Source organism: Penaeus monodon, chromosome 17, assembly GCF_015228065.2.
Source record: "Penaeus monodon isolate SGIC_2016 chromosome 17, NSTDA_Pmon_1, whole genome shotgun sequence".
Lineage (NCBI taxonomy): Eukaryota > Metazoa > Arthropoda > Malacostraca > Decapoda > Penaeidae > Penaeus > Penaeus monodon.
Genome location: NC_051402.1, coordinates 36,110,626 through 36,135,625, shown reverse-complemented (window position 1 = coordinate 36,135,625; position 25,000 = coordinate 36,110,626). Strand labels below are relative to the sequence as shown.

The 25,000-nt window shown below is 40.2% G+C and overlaps 1 protein-coding gene across 1 annotated transcript in view; it reads left to right on the top strand.

The window, feature by feature from the left end:
- Positions 1–25,000, top strand: part of LOC119583360 (dynein heavy chain 5, axonemal-like) — an 83,363-nt gene that overhangs the window by 1,446 nt on the left and 56,917 nt on the right. Inside the window, exons 3-31 of the mRNA XM_037931832.1 lie at positions 166–358; positions 1,049–1,204; positions 1,478–1,608; positions 2,240–2,404; positions 3,341–3,493; positions 3,918–4,074; positions 8,794–9,007; positions 9,206–9,363; positions 9,537–9,718; positions 10,029–10,235; positions 10,540–10,736; positions 11,371–11,515; positions 12,846–12,999; positions 13,478–13,617; positions 15,472–15,601; positions 16,247–16,455; positions 16,835–17,014; positions 17,660–17,861; positions 18,509–18,744; positions 19,560–19,708; positions 19,910–20,042; positions 20,373–20,611; positions 20,836–21,076; positions 21,250–21,449; positions 22,078–22,242; positions 22,508–22,660; positions 23,004–23,211; positions 23,964–24,125; positions 24,507–24,731. Coding sequence (XP_037787760.1) covers positions 166–358; positions 1,049–1,204; positions 1,478–1,608; positions 2,240–2,404; positions 3,341–3,493; positions 3,918–4,074; positions 8,794–9,007; positions 9,206–9,363; positions 9,537–9,718; positions 10,029–10,235; positions 10,540–10,736; positions 11,371–11,515; positions 12,846–12,999; positions 13,478–13,617; positions 15,472–15,601; positions 16,247–16,455; positions 16,835–17,014; positions 17,660–17,861; positions 18,509–18,744; positions 19,560–19,708; positions 19,910–20,042; positions 20,373–20,611; positions 20,836–21,076; positions 21,250–21,449; positions 22,078–22,242; positions 22,508–22,660; positions 23,004–23,211; positions 23,964–24,125; positions 24,507–24,731 — 5,184 coding nt within the window. The remainder of the gene's footprint in view (positions 1–165; positions 359–1,048; positions 1,205–1,477; positions 1,609–2,239; positions 2,405–3,340; positions 3,494–3,917; positions 4,075–8,793; positions 9,008–9,205; positions 9,364–9,536; positions 9,719–10,028; positions 10,236–10,539; positions 10,737–11,370; positions 11,516–12,845; positions 13,000–13,477; positions 13,618–15,471; positions 15,602–16,246; positions 16,456–16,834; positions 17,015–17,659; positions 17,862–18,508; positions 18,745–19,559; positions 19,709–19,909; positions 20,043–20,372; positions 20,612–20,835; positions 21,077–21,249; positions 21,450–22,077; positions 22,243–22,507; positions 22,661–23,003; positions 23,212–23,963; positions 24,126–24,506; positions 24,732–25,000) is intronic.

Genomic DNA, 25,000 nt, shown 5'->3' with positions numbered 1-25,000 from the left:
ATATTTCCCAATATTTTCTCCTAGGACATTATTTTCCAACATTTTCTGCAATATTTTTAGTTTATTGTTCCTCCAAGGGCAATACATTTTTTTCTCTCTCTCTGAAGACAATATTTTGCAATATTCTTTTTTCTCCAAAGACATTTTCTTCGCCAAACCCCTCAGGAGGTGAACTTCCTGCTGATCAAGAACGGCGACGACCCGGCCATCCTGCTTCGTTCGGTCCAGAAGCTCCTGAGTAAGATCTTCGTGCCGGCGGTCAGGGTCAATCCGTCTGACCTCGACACCTCGGCCAGCGGGGTCAGCGCCAGGGACCACCTCCTGGCTGGGCTCAGGTCATTCGCTTCTTGTCTTCATGGTAAGAAAGGTCGTGGGATTTGACCATCGGTTGGGGCATTCGCGAATGGTTGGTGTTTGGAGGCTTTGCCCCCCACTATCTCTCTCCCCAAGAGTGAAGTCAATGTACGTGTGTTCTTTATATGTATTTATGTGTCCTCTACGTATTAGGCTAACCCTTTCGAAAAAAAGACCCTCAAAGCAGCATATAATAATGTGTCTAAGAATATATTATAATCACAATATGAATATAATCGATGCATTCTGTTACACTTGTGTCCAAACAGAATACACAGTATGATTATAGTCAATGGATTATCTTATCGGTACACAGTGTCCAAATAGAATATATCATGATAACATAGGTATAATCGGTGTTTTCTGTTATACCCAGACAGAGATATGCCGTAACCACAACACAAATATTATTGATATATTATTTTCTTACATCCAGAGTCCAAATACAATATATTATAATTACAGTATAAATATGCATCAGTCTGTTACATCCAGTATCCAAATAAAACATATACTTACAACATAAATATGTTACTCTGTTACATAAAGTATCCAAAAACAATATAGCACAATCACAACATAAATATAGCCGACGTATTTATTCACCTACACCCATTATCCAAACAGAACATACCACAACTACAACACAAATGCAATCGACGTCTATTTTTCTTTCTTTTTTTTACCCCCCTAGTGTCGAAATCCATCATGGCGGAGCGAGTGATCTTGGCGCCGCCCGAAGAGAGGTTGGACGAAGTGAGGTCCCTCTCGGACGCCCAGATGGTCCTCACTCAGCCAGACCAAGTGCAGGCCATCGAGAGGACGGTGCTCATGTGGCTCAAGCAGATAGGTGATGGTCCTTTTTTCTGATTGGGGTCTTGGGTTTGTGGGTGTACGTGTGTGTGGGCGTGTGTGGCCGTGTGTGTGTGTGTGTGTGTGTGTGTGTGTGTGTGTGTGTGTGTGTGTGTGTGTGTGTGTGTGTGTGTGTGGTTTGTGCATGGTATGTATACGTATTTATCTATACCTAATATCTAATAGGCATCATTTGAGATCACCGCCTCATTCCCTCACCCAGACGCCGGATATCCACCTATAAATCCCTTCCTTGCCTCTCTCCCTCAAGAATCGGTCCTGATCGAGATGGAGCAGCTGCGGCAGGAGACAGACGACGCAGGCCCTCAGGACGAGCTGGAGTACTGGAAGCGAAGGATGGCCAAGTTCAAGTACCTGTCAGAGGAAATGGAAACGCCACAGGTATGGTTCATTTTTATGTTGGGATTAGGAGGGTAATTCCGTTATCGTACTGGTTAATCTTTTCTTTGCTTCTGATTCTCTCTTTCTCATAATCATTATCATTCTCAGTCTCATCCTTATCTTCATCCTTATCTTCATCTTCATCTTCATCTTCATCTTCATCTTCATCTTCATCTTCATCTTCATCTTCATCTTTATCTTTATCTTTATCTTTATCTTTATCTTTATCTTTATCTTTATCTTCATCTTCATCTTCATCTTCATCTTCATCTTCATCTTCATCTTCATCTTCATCTTCATCTCCATTCTCATTCTCATTCTCATTCTCATTCCTATTCCCATTCCTATTCCCATTCTCATTCTCATTCTTATTTTTATTCTCTCTCTCTCTCTCTCTCTCTCTCTCTCTCTCTCTCTCTCTCTCTCTCTCTCTCTCTCTCTCTCTCTCTCTCTCTCTCTCTCTCTCTATCTATCTATCTATCTCTCTCATCTAGCTTCTCGTTTTGTATCTATACACACTTATTCAAAGATACGGACGAACAGATTTACCACATCCCGTAAGAACCATCCAACACACCTCCTTCAAAAATATAAAACATACCAAGAACCGTACATTTCCTCCTACCAACAGGTACGGGGGTCCGTCCTAGTGCTCCAGCTCGCGAGATCAAAAGTCCTCAAGGCCTGGAAGGAGACAGATGCCAGAGTGACCCAAAATTTAGCCGAAGCCAAAGACAACGTCAAGTTTGTGTATGCTATTGAGGAATATTGCCATCCACTGTATCTTCATGACCCGGTGAGTTGTGGAGGTTGTGAGTTATACTGATTGTTGTTTGGTATTATTTGGTTGTATGGTATTATCTGCATTTTTCTATTATATAATCCACCTCTCTCTCGACCTGATGCCATGCCTTACAAACTTACGCAAACAAATCAGACTGAATTGCCAACTACTCATTGATATCATCATTATTTATATAAAAAAAAACTTTCTTCCTCTTGTAGCCTGGCATGACGCCTTACATAATGATGCTCTTCAATACAGTCCGAATGATACACTCGATTTCAAGATACTACAACACGTCCGAAAAACTGTCAGCTCTTTTGATTAAGGTGAGCGTTAATTAAGAGAGTTTTTTTTTTACCAATGTGGAGGTTAATTAAAGGGAGAGGTAATTAAGGTGAGTGTTTGATTTGGGTGAGTGTTGATTAAGGTGAACATTGATTAATGTGAGCGTTAATCAAAGTGAGCGTTGATTAAGGTGAACGTTAGTTTTTATTGAGGTTACAATTTATTCAGATTAGAGTTTATTAAAGTAAGTGTTAATTAAGGTGGATTTCTATAGAGTTAAGCGTTGATTAAGGTAAACGCTAATTAAGGTGAACGACAATTAAGGTTAGCGGCAATTTAGGAAATTTCACAAGGTGAACATTAATTAAAGTGGCCGTTCCTCAAGGCGAACGTTTATTAAGTTGAAAGGTTATTCAGGAGAATCCTGATTAAAAATGAGTGTTCGTTGAGATGAGCGTTAACGAATCTGGACGTTAATCAAGGCCAGCGTTTATTAAGGTGAATATTAATGAATCAAGGTGACTGTTAGATGAAAGGGAATATCAAATGGCATTCTAAATCCCAGTGTTTACAGAGTTTATACCATAACTGTCCATAACTAAAACAGCCGCAATAACAACATCAAATAAACCACTTCCGTAAATATTCCTACAACAACAGATCACGAACCAGATGATAAGGTCATGTCAGGTCTACGTGTCATGTCAAGGCCTGGAGACGATTTGGTCCCAGCCGCGCAAGGACGTTCGGGAGAAGATCCAACACTGTTTGAAACTTAGCGCCACTTATCGGAATGCTTATCAGAAGACTAAGGTAAGGGAAGGTTTTGGTGGTGGGGTAAGACTAAGGTAAGGGAAAGCTACCTTTCGATTTGTCGTTTTTGGCGAGTCAGAAATAATGTTTATGAAAAGTATAGGTAGAGAAATGTCTCTATAGTGATTAATAGTTTTTTTTTTTTTTTTTTTTTTTTGGGGGGGGATATTTGCTGAAAAAATATGATAGTCTTTATCTAAATGATATATATATATATGTATGTATATATATATATATATATATATATTTATTTATTTATATATATATATATATATATATATATATATATATATATATATATATATATATATATATGTTGTGTGTGTGTGTGTGTGTGTGTGTGTGTGTGTGTGTGTGTGTGTGTGTATAACAAAGAAAAAAACGGATCAGAACCCTGATCTGAATGCATCTCAACCCTTCGAAGGAGAAACTGGAATCCATCCCGGGCGAGAAACCGTTCAGCTTCAGCGAGCAATACGTCTTCGGCAAGTTTGAAGCCTTCTGTTGCCGCCTCACCAACATCTTGGGCCTTTTCGACGACATTGACAAATTCTCTGCATTCTTCGAGGGACGAGCTGAGTGTGAGATATATATTTTAGCTAATATGTGTGGGATTTTGACGTGTGTGGAGGATGGCGATGCACAGACATATGCACGGATACGAACACGTGCACAAAATGATAGAAGGATGCACACACAAAAAAATAGATTAATTTTTAGGGAAAATATGCGAGGATTTTATTTCTTCCCTTTCTTCTTCTCCTTCTTTCGTCCTTTACGCTTTGTTTTATATTTTGTATTTAGAGAAAGACATAGATACAAACATAAGAGAAAAGAAGAACGTACACACAAAAACACATTCAAATTTTGAAGGAAATATACGAGTATTTATTTATCCTTCTTCTTCTTCTTCTTCTTCTTCTTCTTCTTCTTCTTCTTCTTCTTCTTCTTCTTCTTCTTCCACACTTCTCTCTTTTTTATTATTATATATTTACTGAAATACATAGACACGTACACATACCTACACGAATACACACGCATACCTTAAACTAGAAAAAAGTACACACGCACATACACACACGTAATATTAGAAAAGAAAGTAATATTTATGTACTAATACTCTAATATTTTTGAAGTCTGTATCAGTGTCAGACAGTAACGCACTTAATTTTTTTTTTTCATATTGCAGATGATCATTAACTGTGATTCATTCGTTGCATGTTGCTTTTAGTCGGAGATGTTTAGAAAGACAAAATTGATTTGACCCTCGATAAGGAGAAGTAATATAAACCAGTTTCTTATCTTTATTCTTCTTCTTCTTCCTCTCTCTTCTCCTTCTCCTTTTCCTTCTTCTTGTTCTGTTTGTTCTTCTTATTCTTCTTTGTATTATTATTCTTTTTCTTCTCCCCTCTCCGTGTTTTTTTTTCCCTCTCTTCGTCGTTTATTTACATTGTTTCTTCTCCTTTTTATTCTCCTTCATTTCTTCCTCCTTTTCCTTTTTCTTGTAATTTTTTCCCTTGATTTTCATTCGTTTTCTCTATTGTTTTCTTCTTCCTCTTCCTCTTCTTTTTGTTCCATATATTGCTTTTTTTTCCTCCCTTTTTCTTGTTTTCGCTTTTTTTTCATATTATTTTTCTTCTTTAACCCGTGGAGTTTGAAATTTTCCTTTTTGGAATCTTTATAATGTTTGTCTATCTATTTTGTTTATTTACTATCTTAAAAAAAAAAAAATATATATATATATATATATATATATATATATATATATATATATATATATATATTATATATATATATATATTTTATTGTTATTGGGTGCCTACTAATCCAATTTTATTTTAAATATGAAGATAAACATTTAAGGAATTAAAAAAAAAAAAAACTCCACGAGTTAAAATTTCCAATTCTTCCCTAAAACAATTTCTCGAAAACTATATAGCATTTCCTTTCCCCTAAACCCATATGTTATTTCCTTTTCTTTAAAACTATATACTATTCCTTTTTCCCTACGACTATAAAATATTTCCTCTTCCCTGAAACTACGCACCATTTCCTTTTCTTTAAAACTGTACACTATTTCCTTTCCCCTAAAACTAAATCTCCCAAGATCTCCCCTTGAATCTCTCTTAAAAGCCCTTCCTCAGCACCCAGGAAAGGGAAAGACAGTCTTTAAATATAAACAAACCCGCAAACTCCTTTCAGCTTGCTTTTAATGCCGGTCTAAAGGAATTTGATAAATAAATCCAAGAGCATCCCATCTTAAAATGAATGACCTCTGCACTCGTTCGTTATTTTTCATTTTCTCTCGTTTTTTTTTCGTTGTTTTGGTATATGTATTTTTGAATAGTGTTATATGTATGTGTGTGTGTTATATGGTAATATGTAGATAATATACAGAGAGATAGATAGATAGATAAAAAGATTGACTGATTAGATATCTAGGCTGATTAGATATTCGTTATACGATACACACATGTATATATTTTATTTTTCAAACGCACAATCATTCCTTCCAGAACTTTAAAAAAAAGTCAGCCACGAATACTGAAATACCTACAATATTTCGGAATTTGTTCAAACACTGAACATAACTCTCATATGTGTAATTCACAGAAATCAAGAATATTACTTTGCCTCAAGTTTTCCTTCATTCAGCTAATAATTGTCTGATTTACAGTTAATTTCTGTTTCAGTCGCCATCAAAGGCATATTTAGAGTTCATTATTTTTATTTATTTTTTATTATCTCCAGGCATTATCAAAATATCAGTTTTGACGAAATTTTGATCGTGTTTACATTGCCTAAATCAGCAAGCTAGAAAAAAAATCTAAAATATACCGATGTGTTTCTTTAAATTTGATTTATATTTTTTTTCCTTTTTTGCAGAGGTCTAATAAATCCACAACCTATTTTTAGCTTCTCAGTAGTATGAATCCATCTATCAGTTTAGACAATATCCAATATCTCCTTTTCATTGAACACCAATAGTCAGTGCTAGTAATTAGATCCAAGAACCATCCTACTGGAAGAGGCTAACAATAGGTCTTATTACGTGCTTGTCAGACTGATTATTTTTTCTTTTATTTTGGATATTATGCCGCATGTCACCGGATGATCTTTCTCGACAGCCTTGCTTCCCATGGAGACCGGTAAGTGGAGAGAAACCGGAAACATATGTCTTCTGAATCCGTTTTCTTCATTTCGTATTGTCTCTTCCCTTCCCCCTCTTTTTTTCCTCACTATCAGTATCATCTGCCTCGAAACAATTCGAAGACGAAGTGTTGCCTCACCCTTTTCTTCAAGTGTTCTCTACGGGCACCCTGTGTTCTCATCTGGCTGTTGTGTGACGCTCTCTTCATCACTGTAGTTACGGCGAACATGGTGAAGGATTCGCGTGAAAAAGGAAACTAAACCAAAATAAGACGCCAAAGAGAAGGGAAGACACACGAATATTACGAAGGCCTTTTCGTTACGCCGCATATTCAGGCGTGTCCCGAAGAAGCAAAATAGCGAAAAGATCATCAATATATTCGTATGATTTCTTCTTCTTCTTCGTCGTCGTCGTCTTCTTTTTCTTCTTATTTTTTTATTCTAATTCTTCTTTTTCCGATACATTGTTTTATATGCTATGGTATACGACATATTTTCAACCAAAGTGTGTGTTATATAGCGTATAGCAGCTTCCTGGTGGCGTTGAACTAGGTTTGTAGAATCGTAAATGTAAAAAAAAAAAATATCATTATTCTAGTAAGTGACAGTTGACTGATCGAGAGCAAAGAATAGTCATGCTGGACGGTATTCGCATAAAAAGAGCTTTGCAAAATAGAATACGGATATAATGAACGGCTTTGAGGACTGACAGTGTCGAGAATGACTTTGTGAATTTGTAAGTATTGCATGTATAGAACAGTAAGCTTTGTTGGATGAAAATACCAATATATATCGCATCCGCTTTAAGAATTATGGGTACTGTTTGCTTGAACTGTAATTTTTGATGACGAACGCGAATAAGTACGTGGGTTTAAAAAAAATACAGATAAAAACAATATCTTTGATTCCCAAAGATTATGAAGGAAACAAAGAGCGATAGAATTATCTTTGATAAAAATAAATAAATAAATAGATAAAAACAGAAGATTGAATCATTCCGTTTTTAAGCATTAATCCTGTTTCACTTAACGAGATAGCTTTCCTCTCTAGTTTTCTGATTTAACAATGAAAATAAATATCAGTGAAAAAAAAGATTCTACAACTCCCATTTATGTGACCGTTTAGCACATTTCTTTAAATAAATGATTACAGACTGCTACTGTATTGTTACATGTATATGGTATATCCAAGTAGAATCAAGGGAACACGTAGTTTCGATGTAATGAGCATACCTTTTCAGTCCTGGAAAAAGAAAAATATGTTTACGTCATTGAGTCTGAAGATAAAATAGCTTCATTTCCTTTTCCATACTTACAGAGAAAAAATAGATATTAACAGATACGTTAAAATAAAAACTATTCACGGAAGTCTATATCCACCTATAACTTTTCTTTAGTAATAGAAATATCATTCACAAAAATCTACTTATGATATTATCTAATTTTCTGAACTACACTGCAGATATTTGCACACTTAAACTAACTTGCACTTCTGTATTAATTATGTACTGAATATTTGCTATTCTTAATAGGAACAGTTTTCCGATATTCACGCCAGATGTCGGCGTGAATATCTTTTGTCCCGTATTTTAGAAGTTTGTTTATATATCATCCGTTTTTATTCAATTTTTTACCAGTTTATTTTCTAAATTAGGCATTAGTCGGGACTCCGGGAAGGTCGTAGAAATCCTGTATTGAGGATTACTGTCTAAGTATACTGGGTGTTAGTTTAGTTAGGAAGCTTATATTGTAAGAAAGTTGGGGATAACGGGAGCTTAACCTATGGAAACAAAGATGATTAGAGAGAGAAAAAAAGTATTGTGTTCATTTTATGTTAAGTTCTTCATTATGGTTGAGTCCGTAGAGATAGATACTAAGAAATCACCGCTTTGCTCTAACACTCATCGGTATCGCAATACAGCTGTGATCCCGTGCTTTAGACGCTGTTCTGGAAATGCATGTCACCTAAATCATTAACATACAAAATCAACACCATAGAAATGCAGATTAGAGGGGCAAGAGTATAGAGCAAAAAAGTTTTTGAAAACGCATATCATTCACTCTCTCTCTCCATACCCCCCAAGCAGCATTAAACCACAGTGTACAGAAATAGATAGAGGAAAATAAACACGTTCTTGCCTCACGTCCCAGGCCTTCGCGATATCTTGAAGTCGTGGCAAGAGATGTGTTCCGAGATCTCGCGAAAACCGTACGACTACCTGGACTACCGAGACCATCGCTTCGACAACGACCTGGAGGTGTTTGCGGCCAGCGTGAGGGAACTCCTTCGAAGGATACACACGATGGTCGAGAAGGAACACGAGGAGATATGGGAGACGCCCATGGCTAATAAGATGCTCGCTAGGTGGGTGTGGTTTGGAGAATCTACGGGTAAAAGGGGCAAAGATAGTAAGATTATATTTTTTTATGTTTTCATTAGGTGAAAAAAGCAAATCAAGTTTATGATTATTCCGTTTTCTAAAAAAAAAAAAAAGTGGATCCAAGATATTACTTAATTCATTATTTACTGTTAATAATTCTCCAAAACTTCCCATGATTGCAGGTTTGAAAGAATAGCAGAGGTGGTTCCTCACTTGGACGTGGAAGGAAAGCTGAAACGAATTCTGGCGCGTTTCCACCAAGAGCTCGAGAAAGTGACGCGAATGTACAACAAACAGTGTGAAAATCCCCCGCAGCTCAGAGGCCTCCCACCTGTAGCAGGTAAATCAATAAATTACATTGTATACTCTCCATTCTAGTTTATCATCATCAGTATCATCATCACCTTCTTTTTCTTCTTCTTTGTGATGTCATTACCATTCATTATTCAGTTACATCGACTATTTTGCCATTTATCACCTAATGCATCGCAAATAATTCCTCCCCTTATTCAGGAAAAATCCAGTGGGCACGAAGTTTGTTCCTCCACCTCGAGGAGCCTATGATGTTCTTCAAGGACCACCCGGTGCTCCTGAAGCTCCCCGAGGGCAAAGAGGCCGTCAGGAAGTATAACCGCATCGGCAGGACCCTCGTTCAGTACGAGCTCGCCTACTACGATGCGTGGAGGAAGCAGAGTGTAGGTTTATGTTGTCTTTGGCTGGTAATGTATCTAAATGATCTTGATAGATTCACGTATTCATTTTTTTCGTTATGTATTTTTCATCACTACTTTGGTGTAATATATAACAATACACGATATGATATATACAACATAATTTACAGTAGCGCAGTATGTGTCACTGATAATGGTAATGTAAATAACATGCTGATATACATAAAAAAGTTTTAAGCACACAATAATACATAAAAAAAAATTAAACACACAATTATACATAGGAAAGTCCTAAGCACACAATTAAACAAGGAGAGAGTGCCTCGTCCCACAGATCAGCGACATCCAAAAGTCGCTCCGATGCACTCTCGTCGTCCAGCGTCCAGACACCGAGGAACTCTACGTCAACTGGGACCCGAGAATCTCCACGCTGCTGCACGAGGCGACGAAGATCCAGCAGCTGGGATTCGAGGTTCCTTACATGACTCAGCTGCTCTTAAACAGGGCCCCTCTCCTCCTTAAGAAGCGAGATATGGTGAAGGTAAGAAGTGCCGTAAAACATTTAAGTGGGATAGAAAGGTTATTTGCTTTCGGTGATACGTTTTTAGTTGTTATTGTTGTTTTATTGAATATTTGTCGTGCTGAAGTTTGATTTGGCATGAAGGCTGACAGTTTGGTTGTGAATTAAATCCTCTTATACTTAGCGTTCGTATGAAAACCTGTGAGTTTCCCTTCACCACTCACGTCAAACAGATCCCTACTTTTTTCAAATACTGCCATAATAAACATCAGATATCCTCTACGACACAAATATAACACTAATAAATATCAATTATCTCATACAGCACCTTCTGGACGAGCATGAGCGCGTGCTGTCAAAAGTGAACCCGACCGTGGCTCCTCTGCTGGTTCCTCACGTCACGAAGCTGAAAGAAGCACTCGATCCCCTTCTCACGACGCTCACTTGGTCGTCTATACAAGCCCATAGTTTCTTCGAACAAGGATTTGCGGCGATACAAACCTTTCAGATACTTATTGACAGGTAAAGGATTGGTCTGTTTAGATGGGATTGAGTATTTTGCGATGTTCATTATTGTCTTATTGCCAAGTAAGTAGTGATATAGTGTTGGCAGGTAATCTTCACTGTGAAAATCATTTGAATAATTTTAGTATCAGTCATTACACCACCAGTTAAGTGAGGATGACAATATTGATTGAAATTGTTTTGATGATTATATTCCATAATTTCGATTTATATCATTACTCTTCAGCAAATACTCACAATTGCATTCTCACCTACGTTATGACAAATCTGTATTTGTTCGCTTAATAGGCATTGCAGAATCGTAATGAAGTTATACAAATAAAGCCCGTCACCTTTATATTCATGAACTTCTGTCTGATTAATGTTGATATTATACTTTCAACACTGAATTTTTTTGAGCTCATGTAACAGTCAGATATTCAGTTATTTCACCTATAATAGTAAGGTCTTTTTTTCTCCATTTTCTTTTTCTTATCTTTTCCTCTTTCCGTGTTTTTTTTCTCCTTCTTCTTCATTCTTAACTGCCTGTACGTTACTATTACTCAGAATGCCTTTCATAAAACCACGCATTCCATCAGCTCCGTACCTGAAACCTACTGACATCCAGCCGCTATTTTCTCTCCTCCATAAGGGTGAATGACATCCTCCAACACCGCATGGAGGGTGTGTTGGCTGCCATGACCGGGGTTCGTCTTTACATCCTACCAGACATGAGTCCCTGGACCTTAGACTTGTTCGTTCATAATACTTGGCTCACCTGTTGTCAAGCCGCCCAGGTATGTGTGTTTGTTCTTCGGAGAATCGCTTTCTCTTTGATTCTGTTTACCTCTCTTACGCGCTTGTTGTGTGATGGGATGCTACACGTAAGAAATTTCTAATCAATATGTCAATGATGATGCAATACCAGTTAATGTAGAAAGAGTGTGTTTTTGCTAACCACCTGTTTTTGTTCTTCGTTTTTATTTTTATTATTTTTTATTATTTTTTTATTTTTTATGATATCGTATTATATTGGGAATAGTAGAATCTGAGATCCATTTGACGGAATTATGTAAATGTGGCGTCGCGACCGTAGAGTTTTGTTAGATTTTTTCGATTTTCACGTTTTCTTCTGTCCTTTAAAGTAGATTCTTCAGTGTACCTTAGATTTACTGTACTTCTTATCGCTTTTGATAACCAACGTTTAACGAAATCTAATTTTAATGAAGGTTGCTTCAAGAAAGAAAATTGTGATCAATATATCAATGACGATGCAATACCAGTTACGACAGAAAGATTGCATTTTTACTAACGCCACATTTTTGCTCCTCATTTGAAGATTGACACGTATCATAACAACATTCAATATAATTATCAGTCATCAAACCTAATTCTATAAATGAAGATTCTGATACCCCTGAGAAAGTTGAAATAACCAAAGAGAACCACACCGAAGATAACAATACTTTGGGCAGGATATTTGGGTACGATGGAAGGTATCATGACAGACACATGAGTACGCTGCTCTTGTTGCCCTTGGTTATCAGTAGCTCAGGGATGTGTTCGTAAGTACAGTGCACGGGTACGGTTTTGGGTACAGTTGTCACCATCAGTCACCGCCGTCGGTCCGCCCCTCTGGCGGTTTTAAGCCACTGAATTAGATGAATAGCTGGACACATAAAGGCATTGTTTAACGGTGGGGATTAGGGTGAGAGAAGGCGAAAGATAGAGGCAATGTCATGAGAAAGACGCAATTGTAATTAGTCAACGGAAATATGGGTTTAACATAGTTAGCAAGCACTAACTAAAACTGTTGAGTGTAATGAATGTATTTAAAAATCAGTGTATTAAAAATGTTGCTCGGTGATTCATTTATATCACACAATCTTATACTGGTTGTGAATTTGAGACAGAGGGGAGAGAGGGAGAGAGAGAGAGAGAGAGAGAGAGAGAGAGAGAGAGAGAGAGAGAGAGAGAGAGAGAGAGAGAGAGAGAGAGAGAGAGAGAGAGAGAGACACAGACAGACAGACGGACACTAAACACCCAGACAAATAAACAAAAATCCTGAAAGACCAACAAAATGAAAAGCAATCCAGATCAACAGAGTAAACCGCCATATTTTTCCAGGAGTTGAACAGCCGAAGTAGAGTGGTCGAAGATGCTGTCCTGGAGTTGATCGACCTCGTCCTGATGGGGGTCGAGAGCGGGACTGAAGGTCAACACACGTTCCTCACCATTGATGACCTTGATGATGCCGGTGACCTTGACGACTCGCGATCGGGTGGGTGCCTTGAGGAACAGGTATTTCTGAGGAGAGCAACGTAAAAAAAAAGTGGATATAAAACTATACCTACGTTTCATTTTATTTTATTTTATTTTAGCTTTTTTATATATTTTTTTCTTCAAATACATGATATCTTAACGTTGCCTCCTCAAACGAAAAGAAAACCGTACCAGACAAAAAAAAAAGAAAAAACGGCGGACATATCCTTATCTTTTATTTCTTATTATCATTTTCTGTATCTTTATTCTTTTTTCTTTTTACTTTTTTTCTTCAAGTGCACGTTATCTTAACACTGCTTCCTCAAACAAAAGGAAAACCATACCACACCCAAATCCCCCCCCAAAAAAATACATACGTCTTCACCCATTTACCATCATCAAGTACCAGTAATCACCATATGCTTTATCCTTACACGTGTTTTAAGAAAAAAATAAATAAAAAAACCGACCAACTCCCCTCCTCCCCCCCCCACCAGTGTCATCCGCGGGGGGGTCGTCACGCAGGAGCCCCGTCCCCGTGGCTGAAGGAGGCTTCTCGTCCGTGCTCGAGCTGCCCGCGAGGCCTCTCACGCCCCGGGAGAGGGCGGCGCGGAAGAAGAAGGAAACCAGGGAGAAAGTAAGCTTTATCTGTCTGTTTTTTTTTTTTTTTTTTTTTTTTTTTTTTTTTTTTTTTGGATGGCTATATATATAGACACATATTTATCAGGTTCTCTATGTTTCTTTCTGTCTGCTCTGTTGTATGGGTTTCTGTTTGTCTCTCTCTCTCTCTCTCTCTCTCTCTCTCTCTCTCTCTCTCTCTCTCTCTCTCTCTCTCTCTCTCTCTCTCTCTCTCTCTCTCATCTTCTCTTTTCCATCTCTTTATTCCTCTTCTGACTCTCGACGCCGTCTCTTTCCCTTCCACCTTTTCTATTCCTTTCTTAACTAGATAAATAACAGAAGAACCAGTGACTGCCAGAGAGGAGGAAAAACACGAATAAAGAGGCTGTCCACTGAGATGGCGGAGGACGTAGGTTCCTTGACAAAGAATGCCTCTCTTTTCCTCTTTCGATTTTCTGATTCTTCTTTCACTAATGTTACACAGAAGAAAGGAACTAGTGACTGAGAGGAGGGGAAGAGGAGAGAGGAGAAGGGAGAGGAGGGAGAGAGGGAGGAGGGAGAGGAGAGAGGAGAGAGGAGAGAGGGAGAAGGGAGGAGAGGGAGAGAGGAGGGAGGACGGAGAGAGGGAGGGAGAGAGTGAAGAGGGGAGAGAGAGAGAAGGAGAGAGAGAGAGGGGGAGAGGGAGAGAGGGGGAGAGGGAGAGAGGGAGAGAGGAAGAGAGGGAGAGAGGGAGAGAGGGAGAGAGGAAGAGAGAAAGAGAGAGAAAGAGAAAGAGAGAGAGAGAGAGAGAGAGAGAGAGAGAGAGAGAGAGAGAGAGAGAGAGAGAAAAAGAAAGAGAGAAAGAAAGAGAAAGAGAAAGAGAGAAAAAGAAATAGAAAGAGAAAGAGAAATAGAAAGAGAAAGAGAGAAAGAGAGAGAGAGAGACGAATAAAGAGGGCGCAGGATGTAGGGTCTTGACTAAGGGTCTGCCAGCAATCGCTTAGAGTGGCGGGACGTGGATTGTAGGCTGTCACCCAGGCGGCGCTTTGATCCGCTCGGGGGGGGGGGGGTTATGTCGTTCAAAATGCTAAGGCATAGTTTTGTTTTTTTGGGGGGATTCGCGGGTTTAGGTTGATGGATTAGGGAGGGAGGGAGGGAGGGAGGGAGGGAGGGAGGGAGGGGTGAGGGAGGGAGGGAGGGAGCGGTGAGGGAGGGAAGGAGGGAGGGAGGGAGGGAGGGAGGGAGGGAAGGATGGGGAGGGGGAGAAGGAGGGGGGAGGGAGGTAGGAAGGTGGGAGAGAGGGGAAGAGGGGGAGGGGGAGGGAGGGAGGGAAGGAGAGAAGGAAGGAAGCAAGGAGAATGGGAGATAGATAGAGAGATAGAGAGATAGATAGAGAGAGAGAGAGAGGAGAGAGAGAGAGAGAGAGAGAGAGAGAGAGAGAGAGACTGAGAGAGAGAGAGACTGAGAGAGAGAGACACTGAGAGAGAGAGAGACTGAGAGAAATTAGAGAGAGAGAGAGAGAGAGAGGAGAGAGAGAGAGAGAGAGAGGAGAGGGAGAGGGAGAGGGAGAGGGAGAGAGAAAGGAAGAGAAAGAGAGAGAGAAAGGCCGAGAAAGGAAGCGAAATGCTATTATTTCTGTTAATTATGCAGCAATATTCTATTTAACAAATGCACATACGCCGTACTAGATTGTGTTAGTACCACGCATTCCCCGACATGCAAACACAACCTTGCCAACTCACAAGACCATATGACAAAAAAAAAAAACAGTACCCTCCCCAAATAATATAAACACCTCACATACCCCCAACACATGAAGCAATAACCTAAAACACACACGTTACTCGCCACATTAATGGAGAAGAGTCATCAAATCTTCCCTTACGCACGCCAGGTGGAAGCAGCTGCGAGAGACTTGCGTAAAACTTACCACCGGCGCGTGCTGGACGTTCTGGTGAAGTCCGTTCGTGGTGCCCTGGACTCCATACGAAAGCATACGAGTGTGACAGCCAACCGATCACAGGGTAAGGATGGCCATGCACTTAATGTGAGTCAGGATCAAATGTACTGTGGATTGTGTGTGTGTGTGTGTGTTTGTGTGTTTGTGGCTGTAGGTAAATACATGCGTGTTCGTATGTTCATAAAGGTAGGGACATGTTGAAATTTATTGCTTTGTTGTTGTTTTTATAGGTTCGATTGTTTTCGTGTATGTGTTTCCGTGCATGTATGTATGCTGATGTGTAAAGTGGGAACAAAACAGCTTTTCCTAATCTCTCTTCATGATCACGCCGCAATTACACTTTATATTGTGGGTGGGTGTGATTATGTGTATATCTAGATAAATACATGCATGTGCGTCCGTTCACAAACATGAGGACATATACAAATTGATTGTTTTGTATTTGTTTCATAATTCTTAATTGTTTTCGTGTACGTGTTGTCATGTCGTATGTCGACGTGTAACAAAAGCAGCTTTTCATAATCTTCCATCATGCTCACACCACCAACATGAAATTAACACCAAGACACGACTGTAAACACTAAGTGTTATCACACCACATCCACAACAACCACCAATAACACCATTAACAACATTAATATCACCATTACCATTATCTCTATAAATCCGACCATCACCACAAACGACTCCCAGCCCGCATATCCCGCAGGCGAAATGAGCAGCCGCGGACACGCCGCATGTGAGCTGGAAACCGGCCTGAACGTCCCTCTGGTGGAGCTAAGCGCGTCATTGGTGTCCCCGGGTGTCCAGGTGTCCCCGAGCCTCGAGGAAGTGCAGGAAACCATTAATAAGGTGGCCAAAATCATCCTCTCGACGGCCAAAGGAGTCTCGCAGTGGGTCCGCTGTCGCAAGGAGGATGTGAGTACTCAGGCTACTCACGTGTCGTGATGAGAGGGGGTGAGGGGGTGTTTGGGGGTGGGGGTGAGCGTGTGGTCGGGGTGAGTGAGTGAGTGTGTGTGTGTGTGTGTGTGTGTGTGTGTGTGTGTGTGTGTGTGTGTGTGTGTGTGTGTGTGTGTGTGTGTGTGTGTGTGTGTGTGTGTTCAGGGATTTGTACCCATGTGAATGTCTTTTTTTTCTTTCTTTCTTTTTTTATTGCTGAAACTATAAACAATTTATAATAACAAAAAAAATAATAATAATAATAATAATAATAATAATAATAATAATAATAATAATAATAATAACAATAATAATAACAAAACAACACCCCAAACACTAAAAAACCGGCCCAACCCAGGCGGGGGAGCCACAGCGCGCCGAGCTGACTCCCTCCGCGCGCCGCCGGGCATGGAGGAACCGCAGTGACGTCATGGAGGTCCCCGCGATGTCCAAGAACTACTACACGCACGTCCTCGAGAGCAAAGATGTCTCGAAGGTCATGAGTCACATGGCCAACTCGTTCCAGGCGACAAAGAACGTATGTTGGGTCGTTTGTGTTTGTTTGTTTTTTGTGTTTGTGTTTGTCGGTGCGTGTCTTTGTTTTTTTTTCGTTTGTATGTTTGTAATTGTTGTATTTTTGTTTGTTTCGGTGACGTGTTTTGTGTATTCAGTTTTTTTTTATTGATTAGTGTATGTGTTTGTCTTTAGTTTAATTATGTGTTTACTTATCGATGTATTTATTTGTTATATTGTCTTATTATAATTGTTATTATTTCTGTTTATCGTGTATTTACACTTATTGTGTAAACATGATAGTGTATCAGTGTAATATGACAGCCCTAAGGATAATATTGATAATGGAAATGATGATAACGATTGTAAGAATAAAGATGATAAGGATAAGAAACAATTTATCTAGTTTTAATAGTAATAGCAGCAATAGTAGTGGTGTTGGCGGTAGTAGTAGTGGTTCATCTTCATCCTAGCAATTATAACCTCCAATTCTAGCAATTACCACAACTACTACTATTACTATTGCTACCACCGTCATTACTACAACCACTACACTACTGCAAACACTAGTATTACTATTACCACTACTACTACTACTATTCCTGCAATTCTTACCACCATTACTACCGAGCAACAACACCAAATTCTCACATTTTTCTTCGGTTTCCAGGAGGTCCACCACACTTTCGCCGCGTGGGACCGATATCACCACCTGTGGCGGACGGAAAAGGAGCAGGCCATCCGGGACTTTACGAGCCACTCCCCCTCGCTGCAGGATTACGATAAGAAACTCACAAGCTTCGTCAACTTGGATAAGCAGATACGCCGGGAACCTGCTCGGTATCGGGTGGGGGCGCTGGCTATTAGCACGGGTGGGTTGTGGTTGAGTTGTTTTTATAGATTGAGGTGGGGGTGTATTTTTTTTATTGGTGGGATGTTCTGTCAGATTCTCAAAAAACTGTTATCGTTGTTATTGTTCTTTTCTATCATTGTTGTTATTATTAGTTGCGGTAGCACTTAGTACTAGTATAATTCTTCAATATTCTTTTTTCCATGCATCGCAGCTCTGATGTGTCACTATTTTTTTTTTTCTTTCTCGCTGTCTTCATTGAATCTTTTTGCTCATATATTTACTAATATTCTGACTTTAAAGTTATTTTCTTCCTTTTCTTGATATTTGTAATGCTCTTTCCCTTAGATTAAGTCGAATTATTGATATATTCCTTTCGTATTTGTCACCCCCCTCATCAAAACTCTCGAGTTCACGCAGGGGACATGTCCGTAGAGGAACATTCACTCTGACCCACGGAATGATGCATCCCGACTTTGACCCCAGCAACTAATGCCAGTACACACTCACTACAGATTCAGGCTAAGAGGAGCTGAGGCTGAAATTGCCAAGCCTGGATGCCACCGCCCATAACCCAATAAAATAAACGAATTAGATAAATAAAAAACGCGGCATATAAATAAACCAAAAACTTCCCTGACATCCCAACCCGTCGTCTCCCACCGCCAGACAACCTGAAGAGCGCCCTTGTGAAGGAAACCACCCTGTGGGTCGACAAGTACGGCGAGTCCCTGAAGACAACCTACATGAAGGAGATGGAGCGCCTCTTCGCCCAGCTGAACGAGCTCTCCCGACGCCTCGAACGCCCCCTCAAGGACCTCGATGACATCAAGAGCGCCATTGACATCCTCAGGAAGACGCGTGACTTGGAACTTGATATGGACGATGCTATTGATCCGATCGAGGTGAGGTTGACTGAGAGATTCCGGAAGTGGAGGGGAGGTGGGTGGAGGGTTATGCTATGGTTGTATGCATGGGATTCGTGTGTGGGTGTGTTTTTGTTGTTGTTGCTTGTTTTGTTTTTTGGTTTTTGGTTTTGTTTCGTGTTCCTCTCTCTCTCTCTCTCTCTCTCTCTTTGTCTCTCTCTTCTCTCTCTCTCTCTCTCTCTCTCTCTCTCTCTCTCTCTCTCTCTCTCTCTCTCTCTCTCTCTCTCTCTCTCTCTCTCTCTCTTTTATCCTTTTTTTGTGACTGATTTGTTTATCTATCTAGATGTTAAGTTGTATTAATTCATTTAAAATTATAGATTTTGTTTCGTCTTTGTTATGTAATGTATGTTTTGTTTGTGTTTTTGTTTGTTTGTTCCTGTCTTTTCTTTGTAATTGACTGCTCATTTATATGTACTTTTAGCTCTATGACTACTTATATATCAATTTATATTATTGATGATGACTTTATTGTTCACTGTTTTCATACTTCCTTTCTTGAATTAGATGAACTTCATAATTAATAAAAAATACCGCAATACATTTTTCCGTGCAATGTATGTTTTCAACAGAAATCTATTCCAGAAACTGTCTTGTGTATGTATTTTTCTTTGTTTATTCCTTATCCCTTTTTATTATTATTAAAGTTATTATTTTTATTTTATCTTATCTTATTCTGCTATAGTTTATTTGATTATAATTTATTGTACCTCATTTCATTTCTGTCTTGTTTTCTCTCTCTCAAAGTAATCGAACACATTTTTAAAAATAATCAGACAATGCCTTTTTTTTATCAGGAATCCTTTGGCTTGCTAGTGAAGTACGAACTTGGACTGACGCAAGAAGAGGCCGAGAGAGTCGACAACTTACGCTTTACTTGGCAGAAGGTTCTCGCACAGGCTGTCGAAGTCCAGAACCTTCTGTCGCGCGTCCAGCCCTACTTCAGGCATGGCGTCTGCTCGTGTTTCAGATCTTCCTAATCACAAATGCAGATAGGTTAAGAGATAGGTTGATAGATAGATAGATAGATACTGAAATAAAGGAACTCCTTTTTGAAAAACTCTCTATTAACAGAAGGCAAGTTCTGTGAAAAGGTAAAAAGCTAAGATTATTTATCCCTTTATTTATTCGTTTATTTTCATCGCAGGAACGAACTCATCCACAACGTTGCACAGTTCAAGAAAGACTGCAACAAGTTCGTCCACGACTATCGAGCTCAGGGGCCGATGGTGCCTGGACTGGACCCGCGTGATGCTTCCGACAGACTCATTATTGCTCAGGTAAGCTCACCCAGTTTAGCTTAGAGCTTCCTCATTACGCCGGAAGATGACTTGTGATCAGAAAAGAGTTGAAATAGGTTCTGTTTGTTTGAGGAAAAGTTATTGAGGAATTTCACATTGGGAATAAGGGTGAAGGCAGCAGTGGAGTCGTGGATTTTGTAAGGGTTGCACTCGAGTGTCTTTTCTTTATGATTCGTAATACTAATCCTGTGAGTCTGATTCAATTTCAGTGAACAGATACATAATCTCGACATAATATACCCATTCTAAATGATACCCTATACCTCCTTGCACGATCTCACTAAATGCCACTTGCCTTTATCCTGACAGAACCGCTTCGATACCCTGTGGCGAAAGCACTCCAGCTATTCCGTGGGCGAGGAGCTGTTCCGTCTTCCCCGCTCAGAGTTCCCCGAATTGGGGCAGATCCGCAAGGAACTCAACCTCCTCCAGAAGCTCTATAAACTCTATAATGACGTTATCGATCGCGTGAGCTCTTATTATGACATCCCTTGGGGCGAAGTCAACATCGAGGATATCAATAATGAACTAATGGAGTTCCAAAACAGGTGTGTTTGTTTAGCAAAGATTACCTTCACAACAGAAACAGACCTGTCCTGTTCTAGCAGTTTGCATGCATGCATAAAGTGTTCTGTAGCCACAAGCAATATGTAAAGTAAACCACAGAAAATATCAACAGCAGATTTTGAAAACAGAAACACATTCAACGGGAAAAAAAGGTAGAAGGCAAAATATCTCGAGACGCTCATCAGAATTATCGTCTTCTCCACAGATGCCGAAAACTCCCGAAGGGCCTGAAGGAATGGCCGGCCTTCAACACCCTCAAGAAGACCATCGACGACTTCAACGACATGTGTCCTCTCCTCGAACTCATGTCCAATAAGGCCATGAAGCCGCGCCATTGGCAGCGCATCGCAGAAGTCATCAGCAGGCCGCTGGAGGTGGACAGCGACAACTTCTGCCTCAGGAACATCATGGACACCCCCCTGCTGCAGTTCAAGGAGGATATCGAGGTGAATCCCTTTGGTCTTCGAAGTAGGTATAGGCTGAGATGTATAATTATTGTGATTGAACATCCCTTTTCTTCTTCTCCTTTATCTGTATTCTGGCGACTTAAAGTTTGCCCCGAACGGAAATTAATATTTTTTTTCTCTCCATTAATCATTCTGATTCGCCAAATTTCCAGGACATTTGCATATCCGCCGTGAAAGAGAAGGACATCGAAGCCAAGCTGAGAATCGTGACCAACGAGTGGGCCGGACACGACCTCACCTTCTCGACCTTCAAGAACCGAGGGGAGCTGTTGCTGCGCGGGGACACCACGGCCGAGGTCATCACGCAGCTGGAGGACTCGCTCATGATCCTTGGCTCTCTGCTCTCGAACAGGTAATAGGACTGCGTGTACTTTTCTGACCCCGTAGGCTGTTTTCTAGCGCTGCAGGTGTAGTAGTGTTTAATGAGTTTGTTCTTCGGTGTTAGGGTCTAGCCCTGTATGGGTGCTTGTCCACTAGTACAGGTACAGGATTATCTTTAAGAGCTGTGTTCCTTTTAAGTTTATATTGATTTAATATCTAGTTGGTTAATTTTCAATATTCTAAAGACGCAATAACCAGCCAGTAATTATGCTCGGTATGTCTTACATCTAATTATGTTAAATTGATCCCCAACGAAATGCAGTTCCAGAGAAGGAAAATTAATATAGAAGAACTGAAATGACCATCTGTATTATTCATATCCCTCGCTTTAATTATTTCTTTGATACCCAGCCTTTCTATAAATATATGTGTGTATATATAAATATATATATATATATATATATATATATATATATATATATATATATATATATATATATATATATATATATATATATATATATATATATATATATATATATATATATACATACATATATATATATATACATACCATTACTAACGATATAACTCACTTCATATCAAGCAATACCCTTCCGTGACAATCATACTTTACAAACGTAACGAACTTTGAACAGGTACAACGCCCCATTCCGAAAGCAGATCCAGAAATGGGTGAGCGACCTGTCCAACACCAACGAGATTCTGGAGAGGTGGCTCTTCGTCCAGAATCTGTGGGTGTATCTCGAGGCTGTGTTTGTGGGCGGAGACATCGCCAAACAACTGCCAAAGGAAGCCAAGAGGTGAGCTAACAATCGCCAGAGTAAGTCAGAAGGTGAGCGAACACTGGTAAAAGAAACCAATAGGTAGACTAACAATTGCCAAAGGAAGCCATCAAGGTAAGCTAACAATTGCCTAAGGAAAAGGTTTAGCAAACAGTGATAAAGAAACCATTAGGTAGGCTCCTACTGATTTACAAAATTATAATTTATAGATGATTGATACCGATTCGCTAATGTTACATAAAAATGTATCATAGAACCGCTAATTTGCTTTTTCCCATTCAAGATTTTATGTAATTGACAAGAATTGGCAAAAAATTATGGCAAGAGCACATGACAACCCCAACGTAGTGACGTGTTGCGTGGGAGATGACATGCTGAAGCAGCTGTTGCCATATCTGCAAGACCAACTAGAGGTGTGCCAGAAGAGCCTCTCGGGGTAAGGATTATAATTTTTTTTTTCAAGTGCCCTGTCCGACAAGGACGTTGGCGATCATGGATTTCCATGATTTTCTTGGCAATTTAGTTTTGGTATTTTTAGTTGTAAAGATGATTCTGATATTGGTGTTAGTGATAACGCTGATAGTGGTGATATCGCTATGGTAACGATACTGATGGTGGTAACAACAGTAGTGATGATAATGATAATAATAATTATAATGTCAGTAGTAACAACAATCAGATTATAATGATTATAAACATACATATGTATTCATTCATAAGGACATTAAAAAAAATATCCCTCATATCGTCCCCCTCAACCTTCTCTTTCTTCCGCACAGATATCTGGAGAAGAAACGGCTGATGTTCCCGCGCTTTTTCTTCGTCTCGGACCCCGCGCTGCTCGAGATTCTTGGCCAGGCTTCGGACTCTCACACCATCCAGGCGCACCTGCTCTCCATCTTCGACAACACCAAGACCGTCCGGTTCCATGACCAGGATTACGACCGGATAATTGCCATTTCGTCGTCGGAGGGGGAGGTTGTGCAGGTGAGGAGGAGGAGGAGGAAAAGGAGGGAGGGAGGGGAGTGCACGTGAAGAGGAGGAGGAGGAGGAGGAGGAGAAGAAGAAGGAGAAGGAGGAGGAGGACGGAGGGGGTGGGGCGTGAGGAGGATGAGGGAGGGAATTTGTGCAGGTGAGAAGGAGGGAAGGGTGGGGAGGGTTTGTGCAGGTAAGGAGGAGAGGGAGGGCTGTGCAGGTGAGAAGGGTGGGGAGGTTAGGAGATTGTGCAGGTGAGGGAGAGGTTGCACAGGCGAGGTGGAGTTGTACAGGTAAGGCACAGATTGTACAGGCGATAGGAACGAAGAGATAGTGCAGGTGAAGGAGAGGTTGTACAGGCAAAGGACAAATTGCACGGTTTATTTAGAGATACGAAGATGTGGTTATATTGGGGGACGTACGTGCTTAGTGGTTGTGTGTGTTCTGTGAATTTGTGTGTATGTTCGTTTGTTTTGGTTTTTACCGTTAGTCCATGCTGGTCTGTATCAGTGCCTGTTTATGTCTCTTCATCTGTTTATTGTCCTCGATTACTTACCACCCGAACGAAATACAGTTTTGACATACGATCTGTACAAAGAAGACAAACAAATCTTTCTTTTATACGGGCTTTCTTTCCCTGGTCCCTGCGGGGTCGCCTTTGCGGAAGACAGATAAACAAATGAATAGATAAAAACAACCGACATATATCACCCCATCTTTCGACACTGCATTATACTCGTAATCTTTTGCCGCCGTACGTGCAGCTCGAGAAGTCGATCCGCGCCGAAGGAAGCGTGGAGCTGTGGCTGATGAAACTGCTCCAGATGTCCCAGCAGTCTGTCCACGGGATCATCAGACAAGCTCACCACGTGATACAGGACCCGGATCTAAACGTCCTACGCTTTCTGGAGCAATTTCCAGCTCAGGTAAACGATTTCGTTAAACCTTTGAGAGGCTGATGATGTTTGTGATATTTATGTTAATGATTTTCTTTCCTCCGTCGAATGTCCGTAAGTAAAAGTCCTTAAGCCTCGCTTTCCTGAAAAAAAGAGCTCAGGTAAACGATATATCTATTTAAATATTGAGGCAAGTAAAGTTTGAGAAAAGTATCTTCATGTTCAGTGTCCTTCTTCAAAAATGCAAAGATAAAAGTCCTAACCTTTCAGGTAAAACATCCAGATCAGTTAAAAAAAGAGAGAGAGAAAAAAAAAATGAAGTGTTTTATATTTATTCTAACAATTCACTCCCACCGTCGAACCTCCCCCCGGAAGAATTCCTGCCTTAAAACGACCTCTCGTCCGCGCCAGGTCGGCATCCTGGGCCTTCAGATGATCTGGACCCGTGACTCGGAAATGGCCCTGACGCAAGCACGCGCCGATCGCCGAGTAATGCCGGAGATGAACAACCGTTTCCTCGACCTGCTCAACCTGCTCATCAACCAGACGACCCGCGACCTGGAACCTGTGCAGAGGACGAAGTACGAGACCCTCATCACCATCCACATCCACCAGAGGGACATCTTCGATAGCATGGTGAGGTTGTGAGGCTCGAAGGTGGGCGGGGAGAGTGACCTTTACTTCCGTAGTCTTTCTGTTTCTTGTTCTTTTTTTTTCTTGTTCCTCTCCTTCTCATTTTTTGTTATTCTTTTTCTTGTTCCTCTCCTTCTTATTTTTGTTATTCTTTTTTTATTTTCTTATTGTTCTTATTTTCTTTTTCTTTTTTTCTTCTTCTTCTTGTAGGGGAATGGGTGAGTAAAGAGGGAGCTTATTTCACCTTCTTCTTCTTTATTCATTTTCTCCCC